This window comes from Phacochoerus africanus, chromosome 6 (assembly GCF_016906955.1).
Source record: "Phacochoerus africanus isolate WHEZ1 chromosome 6, ROS_Pafr_v1, whole genome shotgun sequence".
Classification (NCBI taxonomy): Eukaryota; Metazoa; Chordata; class Mammalia; order Artiodactyla; family Suidae; genus Phacochoerus; species Phacochoerus africanus.
Genome location: NC_062549.1, coordinates 105,375,939 through 105,392,528, shown reverse-complemented (window position 1 = coordinate 105,392,528; position 16,590 = coordinate 105,375,939). Strand labels below are relative to the sequence as shown.

Below are 16,590 nucleotides of genomic sequence, written 5' to 3'. Positions count from 1 at the left end.
AATGTTGGGTTGTTTTTGTGAATGGCTTGGTAATTCAGTTCAAATTATTAGTTGATTTTTGATGGATCTGTTTAAAGGAACCTTGATTGTCTGCCAAAGAAATAGTGGGGCTTGCTTTCTATACTCAGCCATTCTCTACTGTGTGCTGATAGTATGCAATCAAATGCTTACCCGTTGCATGGACAAGGATCAGAGACAGTAATTGATTTGAAGATACTCATTGTCTAGAGTATTGATAAACTCAGGTTCTCTGGGTCGTCTGCCAAGGTGGGCCCAGTTTACACCTGCACGAGCAAACCCTGCCAGAGAAAAGAGTAAAAATATACGCAGACATAAACTGAAGACTCTTCCCTTCTTCATACAGCTATAGGATTTTGGAATAGTTTTGAGACTGTGAGATGATAAGCTATGAGATTATGCACATGGAGTGAGGGATTCAGGATGGCACCAGCTACAGCCACTGCCTGCTTGCCCAGTGCCAGAGACAAAGCCCACCAGTAGTAGTGGGGGATGGGCAGCACCCCTGCTCAAGAGAGACTTGGTAATTCCCTGTCGGTGTCACCCAGCATCTTCCATTTATACAGGCCAGCACTGACGTGGAAAATCAAAACCGTATTTGCCTTCTGGGTATGTTCTCTGAATTTACAGTTGAACATGCTTCATAAAACCTCAGAATGATGATGCATTGGTAAAACTGGCACAGGGGCTTTAAAAGGAAAAAAAGGCTTTTTTCCCTTTTTAGCTCCTTGCTCTGCTCTCTCATCTTACGGAGGCAATTTTGCCTTTTGCGATCCGCATGTGGTCACCAGCTTTAGGGGTCCATTGTTTTTTTTTTTTAAATTATTTATTATTATTTTTTTCCCACTGTACAGCAAGGGGGTCAGGTTATCCTTACATGTATACATTACAATTACATTTTTCTTAGGGGTCCATTGTATGAGTGAACATTTGTATGAGTAAATGAATGAATGAGAACATGGCAGCCCATTCAATGCTAAAACTACTGGGTGTAACCGAATCATCTATGATTATTTTAGGGGGCATCATTGGCATTTTGTTCTAGGGTTCTAGGGTTATTGAGAGTTCTAGTCATCACTGCTCTAAAGAGTTCAGATTGATAAAATGCCAGATTAATGTGAACGAGATTATATTTCACCTTTCAAACATTTGAGGCGCATGAAAATAAATGCATCCAGGAGTTCCCTGGTGGCTCAGCAGTTTAAGGATCCAGTGTTGTCACTACTGTGGCTCTAGTTATTGCTATGGCATGGTTTCGATTCCTGGTCCTGGCAGTTCCACATGCCACAGGCACCGCCGAAATTTTTTTTTTTAATGATTTTTATTTTTTCCATTGTAGTTGGTTTACAGTGTTCTGTCAATTTTCTTCTGTACAGAAAGGTGACCCAGTCACACATACATATATACATTCTTTTGTACATGCTCCATCGTGACTAGATACAGTTCCCAGTGCTATACAGCAGGATCTCATTGCTTATCCATTCAAAGGCAATAGTTTGCATCTGTTAACCCCCCCCCCCAACTTTTTAAAATAAAAAATAAAATAAATGCATTGATAGCACATTGACCATGGTCATTCCATTTCCAGAGAATGGGGCCTGGGACTTCAACTATCACCTCGACGCTGCTTTGCTCCCCATCACGGTGGCTCTGTTCCTGGGGAACTTTGCTCACTTGAGGGAAGAGAACATCCCGCATTGGAAACCTTCCCTCTGAGCCAAGGAGATGCTGTGTTCCTATTTCTTCAGCACTTGCCTCTCCTAAGCAAATCTGAACAGACGACAGGATGCTGCCCCAAACTTCTTGGGATAAGATTGACTTTTGATAATCACCAGCACATTCTTAATGGTATGAATAGTTGTTCAATTAGCTTTGCATCGGGCTCAGAGACTATTTAATCAAGATTTATTAAGGACCAATCAGAACTGAAGCATCGAGGACAGAACAGGATCAGCCAGTCTTTTCCCTGAAGTTGCTTTCCGCCTAATAGGGGAAGGAAGACATACACCTAAAAGTAGTGTAAGTCGCCAGTTCTATACGAGAACTCCAGGGAGTGCAGTGAGGACTCACCAGAGGAGGTGGCCGACTTGCCTGAGGTGTGACTGGACAAAGTCAGAGAGTATTTCTCTGTGGGAGTTTGCCAGGCAGGCACAGAGGGGGAAGGACAGGCATTCCAGTAGACGGAACAGCAGGAGGCAAGGCATGGAGGCATTAAGCAGCCAGGCAACTTAAGCCAGCTTCGGGTTCTGAGGCTAGAGGGGCAGATAGTTGGAGGGCATCATGAGAGATGAGAATGGTAATGTAGACGAGAGGCGGTTCACATAGACCTCCAGTGTCCTGCAGAAGAAACTGGGTTTTACCCCCTGACGACACTGGCCCTGACCCCCTCGCTCACTGGCATAGTACTGATCAACTTCTGCTATAATCCCCCCGTCTCAGGCATTTGGACGCCACCATTCCAAGATGGCGCTCCACGTGCGCAACAGGAATGACCCCATTCTCACCTCTGAGTCCAGACATCACCAGCATCAGCAGCTACTTAGACTTTGATTTCCTCTTGCAGAGGAGAGATTCCTTAAGGACTTTTAGTTTTACAAGAACCGCTTCATTTTTCCTCCCCACCTCATACTCCAGAACCTAGACTCCACATATGGCTGTCAGAAACCTTTCTTTGGCCTGCTCTTTGGCCTTCTAATCTTTGTATAGATATAAAACACCTGTTGGGAATAGCGAGCTATTGAAGACTTTTAAGTGTGTATGTGAGGTGTGACCCATTTTTCATTTTCCAAAGATCCCTTGATTGCAGCGTGCAGGATGGAAGGGCAGTCAGAACCTGTGGTCACCCAGCGGAGAGGCTGTTAAAGCCTCACTTAAACAGAAAGAGCGGGTGAAGAGGACAGGGCTTGTTCCCTGTTGGATGTGCCAGTGGGAGATGAGAAAATGGCTCTAAGGTTTCTGGCTGTGACATTGTCAGAGGGGATGCCTCTTCCCCGCTCCTCTGCTTCTGTGAAGGACTTTCCCAAGATGCCGCTGACCCTTTGCCCAGCTCTCATTCTTGTCCCAGGATGGAGTGAGGTACCTGGTTCCTGGGCGGCAGCCACTTTGATAGGGACGGAGTAGGCACAGGTGGTTGTAGAAGTCCCGATGGGGGAATCCTAGACAAAGAGGGAAACCTGGGGGATGCCGGGAGGCCACTGTAAGTTCAAGAACACCATCAGAACAGGGCAGCCTCGCTTGACGAGTGGAGGTGCGAGAATTGCCCTGCGTCATTGGGTGGGGGATGGGATGAGGCCTGCGTTCAGATTCAGACCAAGTTTGAGGACCACCCTTCCGCTGATTTGAATACAGACCTTACCGGATACCAAGGAGGAGCTACTACTCCCAGAAAGGAAGAGGTGGGACTTTCCAACCCCCACTCCCCTTGGATGCTGAAACTGTGGCTCAGCAGCTCCTTGGGGCAGATCTTCTGCGCCTGCCTGCTTGGCCCTCTCGCAGGTGTTCTGTCTCAGTAAATCTATTTCTTGCCTATCACTTTGCTTCTCGCTGAATTCCTTCTACGAGAGACACGAAGAACCTGATCCTCAGTGAGTCCAGGCACTGGGTGAGTGATTCTAATTTAAAACCGTGGGTTTAAGTCTCAATCTGGCTTTAGGCTGGGTTCGAGTCCCGGCACGTGGGTTCAAGGCCCAATCTGTGTTCTGTCTAGGTTCGGGCCGTTCGTGCTGTCAGTTTCAGTTTGTCCGTGTTTCTTAGGGTGAAGGTAGTGTGGGGGGCCCAGTCCTTTCCTCCTGCCTCTCCATCCTTGATCATGGAGGGCAAGGGTCCTCTCTGCACATCTGATTCCCTTGGTGACCTGCGCTTGGAGGCAGAAAATTGGGAAGCCCATTTTCCTAAGCTCATCCCCAAATGACTGCTTTTCTTTCATCAGGGTGCTGTATTCGACTGCTGACTTTTGGACCTCATTTCTCGGTTGGTTCAGAGCTCACGAAAAGAGAGCTACTTTTTAAGGGTACCTCCTTAAAGCCCCCAAACTGTGTTGGTCTGAGTTGCCTGTGGGATGTCTAGATGAAGCTGTTCAGGCTGGAGCAAGGGCTTGAAACTCTGGACAGATTTGGCTGGAGACAGATGGTGTTGGAAGCTGTGGATTGGATGAGAGGACCAGTGGGTGGGGAAGCGTAGTGGTTAGTGCTGACTCGCATCCGTCCCCAAGGACTCTTGTTAAAATGCAGATGGTCAGACCCCTGCTCTGGCGATGGTATGATGGTATATCGGTAGCTCTGGGCTGGTGACAGGTGTCTGTTGTCTGCAGTAGGCTTGGACATGACTCTGGTGTTCACCGAGGAGGTTGAGGAGCCCTGGTGAGAGGGAAAAGCTCAAGGACAGAGCACAGCACTCACCAGCACCCAAGGGATGTGTGTGTCTGGGTGTTTCAGGGATTGTTGATCAATAGCTTTTTGATAATGTCGCAGGCCTGGTGACATTTAACAGGATGGACCTCCTGGGTGATACAAACTGGGGCCTGGACAGTACACAACCTTATTACAGCAAAGACAGGTCCATTTCAACTTATGAGATATTCTAAAGAAATACATTTAAATGGGTGTGCATTTTTGATGAGACAATGAATTTTTTTTTGTTTCCTAAGAGGATGGCCAGATCTCACAGTTCTAATTAGCTGACATTTCTAATACCATGTAATCAAGTATTGGCCTCCAGGATGTAAGGAGAAAAGGCACCTTGGCTTAAGCAGTAAGAAGGATTGTGAGAAATTCTCTTGAGTGCATCTTGGGAAACCATCTGAGGAAAAGAAATAGAATCCTTTGATTACTTAATTTAAGTAATTCAATCTAGTTTAATTTAAGTGTAAGGATGGGTTAGGTTTGGAGCTCAGCAGGTCAGGAAGCCCACTAGTACCCATGAGGATGTAGGTTCCATCCCTGGCCTTGCTTAGTGGGTTAAGGACCCCGTGTGACTGTGGCCTAGGCCGGCAGCCGCAGCGCCAATTCGATCCCTAGTCTGGGAACTTCCATATGCGGCAGGTGTGGCCCTAAAAAGAAAAAAAAAAAAAGAAAAGAAAGAAAGGGTTACCTTTATATTCCTTCAAAGTATTTGTGTGACCCTGGGAAAATTACTTGGGGTCTCTGTGTGTCACTTAGTTTCCTCATCCGTAAAATGGGGAGAATAACAAAACCCATTTCGTATGACCTTTGTTAGTATTAAACGAGAAAATACATGTAAAGCAGCTAGTATAGTGCTCCCGGCATGTACCAAACACTCAATGAATATCAGCTGAACAAGTTTGAGACCAGTAACTAAATAGCACTACTACTTACAGATAGTACTCGCTTCACTCTCAGTGCTTCTCACCTCGGAGCACCACAGCACGATTTCAACGCATGTAGATAAACAGCAAGGTCCTACCGGAGAGCCCAGGGAACTACATTCAATATTCCACGATTAAACCATCATGGAAAAGGATATGCCATGTAATATTCTGTAATTCTGTACAGCAGAAATGAACACAACATTGTAAATCAACTCTATTTCAATTAAGAAAATAAATACACTTAAATCATATTACTCAGGCCTCTGAGACCCAGAGAATTTTCCTGGGTGGGGGCATAGACCACTTTCACGACAGAGCACGTTCCTTGGCTGTTGGAAAGATGAGCTTCAAAGACCACCTTGAAAATTCACCTCCCCGAAAGCTTATTTGCGATGTGGCTGGGCCTGTCTGGATGGCAACCGAGCCCGGGTTAGGAAGTGTCTGCCTGATTTTGTGAGACAGAGATAAAAACAAGGAGGCCTTGGAAGCACTGCTATCCAGCGGTGCTGATCATAAATGGAATGTACTTCTCACTGAGCAGAGGGCCGGGTGTTGGGGATACAAAGGTAAATAAATTCCTTGTCTCCAAGGAGCCTATGTGTAAATATGTGTTACAGTTTAAATGTGTTACACTTAAGCGTTACACATGTGCGTTACAGGCAGCTGGATAGATGGTGACGGTACTCATCCCACTGGGACTCCATGGGGGAGAAGCTTGGGGGAGAAGGTCATGAGTTGGGGTTTTGTGATGGCGTTTGAAGCACCTGTGAAACGTCCAAGCCAAGTCGTCCAGAATCAGTTAAGTGAGTCTAAAACTAAGGCGAGAGGCATTCCCTTCGTGGCTCAGCGGTTAAAGAACCTGACTCGGATCCATGAATATGCAGGTTCGATCCCTGACCTCCATCAGTGGGTGAAGGATCTGGCGTTGCCATGAGCTGTGAGGTACGTTGCAAATATTGCTCAGATCCCGGCAGCTGTAGCTCCGATTCGACGCCTAGCCTGGGAACCTCCATGTGGCACGGGTGTGGTCCTAGAAAGCAATAAGTGAATAAATAAATAAATAAAACATAAGTAAAACTAAGGAGAGAGGTCAAGGTTAGAGACCCAGACTTGGAAGTCATTAGCTGACAGGCCTGGATGACACTGCCTTGGAGGAAAGTTAGAGCAGAGGATGCTGTGGAAGAGGACCAGCCTGCAAAGAGTGGGCGGAGGAAGAGGGGCCAGAAAGGAAAACTAAGAGGGAATAGAGAGGTGGAATCAAATAGCAAGCGCGGATATTCAAGGAGTTCCCGTGGTGGCTCAGCAGAAACGAATCTGACTAGTATCCATGAGGACGCAGGTTCGAACCCTGGCCCTACCCAGTGGGTTAAGGATCTGGTGTCGCTGTGAGCTGTGGTGTAGGTCACAGATGCGGCTTGGATCTGACTTGGCTGTGGCAGCAGATTCAACCCCTAGCCTGGGAACTTTCGTATCCTGCAGATGTGGCCCTAAAACGCAAAAAAAAAAAAAAAAAAAGAGAGAGAGAGGATGTTCTCGATAATCTCAGTATTTTCAAAATATAACTTTAATGACAGTTAGTTAGCTACTCTTCCACAAAAGGATTGCCTGGTTTTCAAAGAATTTGCAGTGTCTTACACATGTGTTAGAAGATTGAGAAAATAAATTAGAACACGATAATGCACACTTAACACTAAACTACTGAGCACAATATAACTTTGAGATAGTTAGGAAGGCACTTGGGGTTTTGTCAGTGCCTCGGGGCATCATTAGGAACTCTAATTATTGTTGTCCTGCGCAACTGTGGGAGCAGTTAATTGCCCTCCGGATGAACCAACAACACTGGCTCTGAATGGGAAGGCTGACTAGCAGCAGCAGGGGAGGGGTACCCAGGTCCCAGCTCAGGCTAGGATGCCAGCTGACCCAATCAGAGACCTCGACCCAACAGAAATCATTAAAAACCTTTCATTCTTCCAGCTCCCTCGACCCCTATGGAAGCTGGTCACCTAGAGGGAAGTTCACAGAGCAAATCAACCTCCCGTTCCAGCATCCTCATATGCTAGAAATAATGGTGACCGCAGCATGCAGGTTTTTCAAGACCTCTCAGTAGCCATCAAAGGCTTGGATCTGAGTTCATAATAATCTGACCTGCACTTAATACACTTAATAGAACCAAGAGAAAGAGGCTAATTACAAACTTATTTCCAAGCCTGAGCCTTCCCTAAGAGGGGTCCTCTTGGCTTGAGAAGGGACCCCAACGGATGTTCTAGGCATGGGGGCTAAGTGGACTGCGGCTTCCCCGGGCTCTGATTTGCAACTCACACACCATGCCTGTGAGTTAGCAAGCTGTCCTTTCTGCTACTGTCATAGTCAAAGACAACAAGAAAATGAGAGTCAAGGTGCTAGGAGACTGCTCTTCCCCGGACTGCCAGATGCCGGCACTGCCATAGCGGTGGATGGTCTGGCCAAGAACAGGAGCTTTTTCATAACAGGCTAGACAGTCAACATGGGAATAAGTTCCCACCATCCTTGCCGAGCGGGATTGCTGGATTTAGAAAGGCGTTTGCTGAGTTGCACATCTCCTGATGAGAAGGGCGTGGGAAAAGGGCTGTTGGAAAAGGGAAAGGAGCCGGCCGGATGCTGCTGCCTTGTGTTGTCTGCATGGTAGTGGGTAGCTGTGGTTTTGTCTTCGCGACCATCGTCTGGCGTTGGGACTATTCATCATCGTCATCACTGTCACCATTATCCTCTTCATCAGAATTATTGTCATCGTCGTCGTCGTCGTCGTCGTCATCGTCCTCTTCTTCCTCGTCCTCGTCATCGTCCTCAGTGTTGATCTTCCCCGAGAGCACATCCTCAACCCAGTCTTCCAGCTCTTCAGCTGTGGGCAGGTCGTCGTCATCTGGGATGTCCATCCAGACGCTGTCAGCCTGCGGCGAGAGGCAGGAGAGCGAGTGAGTGCAGGACGGAGTAGCCAGACCAGAGGGCTCCAGGCGTCGGGGCTGAGTGGGGCCAGGTCACGGACACTTAGCAGGAATGTGTACACGCTGTCGAATGGGAGCCCCTCGTTGCAGAATGGTGTGCGTAGTATCCCGATCACGCGGTGTAAAAGGAAATGTGTATTCCATTGTTTGTATATATGGCTAGTTAGCAATGTCCTTCTATCCAGTTGGTAGGTATTCAGTCACCTGGGGCAGTCTACATTTATTTATTTTCTAAACCACTTTTTAAATTAATAATAATAATAATTAATTTAAATTTTTGCTTAAGTTAAAACATTTAAAAACAGAACAGGGAGTTCCCATCGTGGCTCAGGGGTTAACTAATCCAAGTAGGAACCATGAGGTCGCGGGTTTGATCCCTGGCCTTGCTCAGTGGGTTAAGGATCCAGCGTTGCTGTGAGCTGTGGTGTAGGTTGCAGACGTGGCTCGGATCTGGCATTGCTGTGGCTGTGGTGCAGGCCGGCAGCTGTGGCTCCGGTTGGACCCCTAGCCTGGGAACCTCCATGTGCCGCAGGAGTGGCCCTAGAAAAGGCAAAAAGACCAAAAAAATAAAATAAAAATAAAAACAGAAGTTCCCTCTGTGGCACAGTGGGTTAAGAATCCGACTGCAGGAGTTCCTGTCGTGGCTCAGTGGAAGCAAATCTGACTAGCATCCATGAGGATGCAGGTTCGATTCCCAGCCTTGCTCAGAGGGTTAAAGGATCCAGAGTTGCTGTGAGCTGTGGTGTAGGTCGCAGATGTGGCTCAGATCTGGCATTGCTATGGCTGTGGTGTAGGCCAGTAGCTACAGCTCCATTTCAACCCCTAGCCTGGGAACCTCTATATGCTGTGAGTGCATCCCTAAAAAGAAAAAAAAAAAAAAAAGGATCCGTCTGTAGCAGCTCCAGCTTGGGTCGCTGAGGAGGTACAGCTTTGATCCCCCACCCAGTGCAGTGGGTTAAAGGATCTGGCGTTGCCGTGGCTGCAACATAGCTCACATCTGCAGCTCGAGTTCAATCCCTGGCCAGAGAACTTCCATATGCTGCTGGTATGGCCATAAAGACAAAACAAAACAAAACAAAAAAAAATAGAATAGTAGGATATAAGGTGAAAAGCAAAAATATTTCTGGCTGCCCTGACCTCACCCCTCATCCCATTCCCTGAAGGAACCATTAGTGGTAGTTTCATGCCTATTCTACCAGAAGTTTCTTATATATATGAACACACACACAATGGTGATTGCGTCCTTGGGCTTCTGGGCCACAGTGGCCCCATCACCCGAAGTGACAACTCCTGGTGTGGGTTCCCTTGTGTAGAGACCTTGCTTTGGGAGAAAACACAGGAGCGTTTACTTGTGTGGAAAGCTCCAAACAGTCAGTGAACCGGGACGGGCTGACCCAGAAGCAAGGAAACGTGCCTATGGAAGAGAACCACGGAACCACAGGCTCAGAGATGAGGCTGGGGCCCACTGGCAAGTCTCCTGACCTTGGAAAGGGCAAGGTCCTCTCACCGCAACAGGGGCTGGACTCCTATGCCTGATCTCGCCATCTGGGCTGCATGGCAGAAAACAGGGCAGGCAGAGGGTACCCGAGCACGCTTTCCTGAGATATACTCACATCTGTCACGTTCACCACCCCAATCTGTGGCTTGAAAAGGTCAATCTTGAAAGTCTTTTCCCAGTAGGCAACAAGCTGTAGCAACAAAAAGTAAAATTAGACAGCAGGCAGAAGGCAGTCGCTAGTAAAGCCACGTCTTGTGGCTGGACCCACCTGCCGTCCCATCACAGTAATTAGGTCACCATGGGTTAAAGGGCTCCAAACAGCTGTGGGCACTGAGAAAATTGAAGACTCAGTCCCAGCACTCAGCACTTTAAATAAACATGCAAAAAAGATGTCATAACGTACATCATAATAGTATGGAAGATAAAAGCTTCTACAGCTGGAAGGAAGAATATTACCGAGATGGTGCAAAGCTGATTCCCAAACTACTTGTGGCTCTTTTTATAGTTTATGGGTGGTGAAAGAGCCATCGCCCTCCACCTCTCTTCCAATATCTTAAAAAAATCCCTTACCTTGAGCCACTCTTGCCTGGGAGATGTCTCAGAAGGCAGGGGTGTGCCCTACCTGGGCACCCAAGTAAGAAGAGGGCTGCTTCTAACAGCCGGGCTTGGGTTCCGTGTGGACTCATCTCTGACTGGGGCAGCACTAAAGGGCTGAGGGCCATGGGGTCAAGGAAATGGAGATGTTCGGTGGTGGACAGTCTCCCAGAGGAACATATGGCCTGCTGGGGACGGGGGATAGTCAGGAACCTGGACATCAGCATAGTCTGAAGATTTCTCTTTGCAAAAACTAAGGCAAACAGAAGAGTCAGGAGAAATGCAGTCCATCTGCAGCCTGCATAACATAGCAGCCCAGGTACATGAGAAATAGAACCAGGCAGCAGCTAAACAAACAAAGCTATAACATATAGGGGCTTATAAGGCCATGACTTTGTTATGTTATGGTACCTAGAATTATGACATTGGCCTCAGGTGACGTGGAATCTCTGCCTTGGAGTCACTCATCCCCTATCTAGGATTGGGTTCCAGGACCCTTGAGATCATTTAAACCTCTCTCTCTCTTTTTTTTTTTTTTGGTCTACTTAATCATAATTTGATCAGTTGTGACCTATGCAACAAATGATAATTCCTGGGAGAAGATAGAGTTCTCGTTTACTTCCTAATGACGACTAAACTTGTACTGATGGTCAGCAGTTGGCGCAACCTAAAGTCTGTTGACTAGTAGCCCAAGCTTGGGTTTCACACAGACCGGGGTTGGAAGCTCACATCTACCACTTATAGCTGTAACCTCTCCAGCTGTCATTTCACCTGTAAGACAGGGAGTACCATCGTCTGAACTTCACAGCTGTTGGGAGGATTAGATGAGATAATGCGTGTAAAGAATTGACCACAGTTCCGGGCGTCTAGTAGAGGATGCTAGCTAAATTCACTGTTGTTACCACTGGGTTTGTGGATTAAGCAAATTCTGTTTATTCTCTTTAAAACTAAGCATAATTAAGGCTTCTTGGCCATTGTTCACTGATGCAGCAAGAGTTTGGGCTCTAAGATCCTTTCACATTCAACATGTGCTAGAAATTATGCTGGGACCTGGGAGAACACAATGCACAAGACAGGCAGGATCGGAGTTCCCATCGTGGTGCAGGGAAAACAAATCCGACTTGTATCCATGAAGACGTGGGTTCCATCCCTGGCCTCGCTCAGTGGGTTAAGGATCCGGCATTGCCATGAGCTGTGGTGTGGGTCGCAGGTGCGGCTTGGATCTGGTGTTGCTGTGGCTGTGGTGTAGGCCGGCAGCTGGAGCTCCAATTTAGCCCCTCACCTGGGAACTTCCCTATGCTGCAGGTGTGGCCTTAAAAGCAAGCAAGCAAACCAACACACAAACGAAAAGACAAAAACCAGGCAGGATCTCTGTCCTCCCAGGGGTTGTTAACTCTGTGGGAAACGGTCCCCTCTGAATATTTATCACTTAGTAACTCCAGCTGCCTCAGAGCCATGGTCCCCGCACAGAAAATGAAAGAGGTTATAGCAAGGGGTGGCATGAGGGGCAGCGAGGGCGCTGCTGGCAGAAGAACGCACTCAGCTCCCTTGAGTGGGCCCCACAGAAGGCCTTCTGGTCTCCAGGGAGGGAGACCAGGACATCTGACCATGTCCATGTCAGCGCCAGGCCCCAAGTTCAACGCGGCCCCGGGGGCTAAGGTCTCTCACCCTTGTTGGGGGCAGCCACTGGGTTTCTGCAAGTGCCCTTCTGGCTTCACATCGTCCTTCATGCATCCCGGTCTCACCCTCAACACGAACGTGAGACTGTGAGGGTGGCCGAGCCCGGGCCCCAGGCCGAGCCACTCACCAGAGGAAAGTCATCGGGGTCGATCCACACGATGCTCAGGTCCGGGTTGTCTGTGTTGTCCCTGGCGACCTGCTTCAGGATCTCCAGGAACTCGTAGCCATCTGAAGCGGGATCCAAGAAGGCTGAGTAAGCCCTGAGCACACACGGCTTCGAGCGTGGACAGCAGAGTGTGGTTTTTCCACACGTGTTCTTGGGCCATTTGGCGCCTACCCTCAATGGTAAGAGTATTCTATTAAATGAGTCAGAGGAGAACTTCAGCCACAAAGCAGCTTATTCAAAGGAAGCCATAGCTATTTTGAATAAAGAAATTGACAGTGCACAGGGAAGTGTCTGGCTGGAACGCAAAGCAAAGTTCCATTTGCTCATCTGCAGATGAAAACTGACCAGCCTTGAGTTAGAAAGCACAACCCCCGAACAGAGAAACTCCTGTCTGGTTCTCAGCGATCTGTGCAGTCTCCTCAATCTAATAATTGGCTATCCCTCAGAGTCCCCCACAACATTCACTTTAAGGACCAAGAACATTTAAGGGGGACCCTTAGTTGTCTACAACCGGGAGTTCTTAAAACCTTCAAACTAAGTGAGCTTCTGATCGACATTTGGGTTCATAGCTTTGAGACAGTAAATGGGGTTCCCTCCCTCCCTCACCAGTTCCCTATGTGCTCTGCCCATGCCCTGTGCCCTCAGCAGCGTTCCCTGGCCCCAGGGGAGGGATGATTCATAAGAAAAGCAGAGACAAGCCTCATAAGGCTCGTAAGACATGCTCACAGCTTCACAAGCACAGAAAGCCTCAGCCTTGAAGAACTGGGAAGATACACTTGGTCAAAAACAAGAATTTTAGAAGACTGTTTAGTAAGAGAAAAGCATAATCTTAACCCTCAGCAACCCTGCCCCACTCCCAACAAGAAACCAAAAATTTAGATTCTGGCAAGTCCCTGGGGATAAGCTCTGTGCCTGCGTGTATGTGTTTGTGTGCACATATATGTACACGTGTGCATGGAAGCAAGCCCACTGTCCACACGCAGAAGCTCCATGGGTTCAGGGAATCCCAGAGCCTAGGGGACTCATGCTTTATTTCAGAGTAAAACTCAGGAAACATGGAAAGACCTTGGATTCTTTGGACGAACCCTCTGGTGCAGGAGCCCTAGGGCTCAGAAGACTGCAAGGAGCCCCCATGGATTTCTCTGCGTGGAGGATGAAGGGGACCTTCTTGGAATAAAGCTAGAGGCCAGAGAGAATGACAGGTGACGGCGATGATAACTCTGACCAGATGTATTCCTCGCCCACTGGACCTGGGAACCAGCAAGACACTGGAGCCCAGGGGATGGTGGGTGGGGGAGGGGACGACCACTCATTGTCAGACCCAGTGTCCACCATCCAGTGGGTAAAATTCAGCTTTGGTTCTAGACACTAAAGTTGTATCTCTTGCATAGATGAATTTGTGGCCTGAAATGTATGCCTTTTATACGAGCAACAGCTTAGGAATTCCGTATGGCAGCTGCTCTTTTTCTGGAAACGTTTCCTTCTTTTGCTGGGCATTCCAGACAATTTGAGCCCCTCTCTGTGGCCTCTGTTGAACACGCCTCTCCCCTCGCCAGGCACACTAGCCTCTGGGGCCTCTTGCTAAAGGTTCATCTCTGTAGTTCCTCCTCTCGTACATACAGGTGCAGGCAAAATCTGCACCTTTCTTCGGAGCTCTGCTTTGAGTTGGTGTAGTCTCTTTAAGAATGGTGAACTTATACTAAAGATTCACACTGGGTCCCTTCAGGTCTTGTTAGCTGGAAGGCAGAGCCATCTCTAGGAGAGAAGGGGGTCTTTATGGATTGCAGTCCCATCATGCAGAGATCTGGGTGGCCTGGGTGATTTCTCCATCTATGCTCTGACTTAGATGACACGTGAGATGGTCTGACAGACCCTCTAGATGGATGGGGTCATGTGCTTTAGAGTTCATTATCACTGTGGGGGGCAGGGCAGAGTTGGAGTTGGGGGCGTTACTCCTGCAGCCTGTAGGTGTGGCTGAGAGGGTCAAGTCCCTCCATAGTGCCACTGCCTGCTGCTACCTGGACATCATGTGACTCTTCCTTCTTTGGGTGTGTTGCTGTGTCACAGGCCAGGGGCTCTGGTGCCACCTGGGTTCTCTGTGGATTTATGTATCATACCACACAGACTGCAGGGGGCATTTCTCCTAAACATCTTCAGTGACTACGTCTAGCAGAAGAAACAGATGGTAATAAACACGGGTGACAACGTGGCTGGTATTCTGGAAGACGAGAGTCACATTTGACAAGTTGGAAATTCATAAAGAGGATGAAGTGCAACCACAGAGACCCAACTTCAAGCAGAAAGTAAACTCGAAGCACAAAAGACTAACTCACATAAAGGGAAGGCAGAAACTGTCAAGGCCCAGGGTTGTCAGGGAATCAGATCTGAACGGAAATTGAACACACCGGATGGCGCTGTAGGTTTCTGATGGAAAAGCCCTTGTATTGGGATTTAGGAGAAGGAATGTAGGAGTTCCTGTCATGGCTCAGGGGAACGAATCTGACTAGCATCCATGAGGATGCAGATTCGATACCCGGCCTCACTCTGTGGGTTACAGGATCCAGTGTTGCCACGAGCTGTGATGAAGGTCGCAGACATGGCTCAGATCCTGCACTGCTGTGGCCGTGGCGGAGCACAGCTCCAATTCAACCCCTAGCCTGCAGACTGCCATATGCTGCGGGTGCAGCCCTAAGACAAAGAATATGGAATATATTTGTGATGACGGTGTTGCTGTGAAGGAGCAAGGAAAGCTCAAAAAACATACACAGAATAAATTCATAAGCGAGTCGGCCTTAAAGCCAGAGAAGTTTCATCCAGATACAAGGATGCCTTTTTGACTTGCAGGATGACGGATTCTATGATGCGTGTAATCCTTCTGCATCCTTAGACATGTTCAAGAACAAAACAGGCCCGTTTTTTCAGGGAGGCCGGTCGGCATGATGCTTTACCACATGGACACTTGGGGCAAATGATCCAAGCCTCGTTCTGCCATTTAGAGTGTGACTTAGGGCAAGTTATTGAATGTCTTGGTTTCTCACCTGTAAAACGGGGACGATCCTAATCAGAATAGCACTATTTTGCAGAACGGTTGTGAGTTAAATGAATTAGTGTCTCTATGGCATTTAGAAGATACCTGGCATATAGTAAGGTCTAGCCATTCTTCTTCTGAAATGATCTGACATTCTTCTGCCTGGACAGAAGGAACCTGGCCATGTAGCCATCCATTCAAGGCATGTGTATTAAGAGCAGTGATGTGGATTATATACAGTCTTGGCCCCAAGGGGCAGGGGAGACAGGCTCACAGTATGAGATGGTGTGTCGTGGAGTGATTCCTTCAGGCCCCTGTGGTTGATTTGGTGACTGAAGCCTGCAGGGGCAGCTGTGTCAGCCGGTATGACTATGAAAACCTCGCCTCAGTACACGGGTTAAAGCAAGGTTTAATACTTTGTTTTAAAGTCGTTCAGCTAATTTGGATATTCCTGACTCAAGGCCCACAAGCCCCATACATGCCCCCTGCTAGTATCCCCCAGCCTTGAATGTACACCTGTTGGAATGGATTCTCATTTCTCATTCATCGGGGAAAGCGGAGTTAAGGCAGCTACACCGGCCTCCCAGGGATTCAGTCATTACAATTTTAAGTTACAAGTTCAGTTTCCTCTTAAGGACAGCTTCTGTTTCTTTGTAAAACAGGTGGCCTGGAAAAGGGACACGTCCACCGTGGACCCTCTCCTTTTGGCCAGGAAGACAGGCATAGGAAGCCATATTTCACATTTGGAATTCAATGTTAAGCACAAGGCTAGTCCACAACTGCAGTTACATGAAGGAATGAGTGACTTTGAAATTAATGAATATTTCCTTTACAAGTGGTGTACTGAGCTTAGAGGCCTTTTAAGATTGCGGCCATGTATCTCTCAGAAAGGATAGCCTATCATCTAAAAGAGAAAGGTAGATAAAGGAACACAAGGACATATTATTTGGAAATGTGTAGGCTAGCAGTTATTCACCACTGAAACCAGAGCACTATTCTCTCTGGTTATTAGGTGGAGAAGCAGCCATTCTCAATGCCAGGAGGGACGCCCAAGCATCTCCCCCACAGAGCCAGGCAGGTGTATGACCCCACCCAGAACTTTTGTCTGTCTTTGCTCTTTTTCGGAGCTGAGACCCTCCGACCTCCCTAAAGACCCACTACAGAGTCAATAACCCAAACAGCCAAGAGTCCTTTTCTTGCAGCCTGCTGAAATCTGCTTTTTTTTCTCAAGAAGTTCATCTCCCAGCTTCTTCCTTTATGTCCACAGGACATCATTCTTTACATGCAGGAACTCTGCAA

General features: G+C 47.9%; 1 protein-coding gene across 1 annotated transcript in view; it reads right to left on the bottom strand.

Moving 5' to 3' along the window:
* Positions 1-6,886: 6,886 nt before the first annotated feature.
* The window catches only part of CASQ2 (calsequestrin 2), a 65,741-nt gene continuing 56,037 nt past the window's right edge, over positions 6,887-16,590 (bottom strand). The window contains exons 9-11 of the mRNA XM_047784927.1: positions 12,225-12,325; positions 9,939-10,013; positions 6,887-8,271 (exon numbers count right to left, since the gene is read on the bottom strand). Coding sequence (XP_047640883.1) covers positions 8,056-8,271; positions 9,939-10,013; positions 12,225-12,325 — 392 coding nt within the window. The 3' untranslated portion in view covers positions 6,887-8,055. The remainder of the gene's footprint in view (positions 8,272-9,938; positions 10,014-12,224; positions 12,326-16,590) is intronic.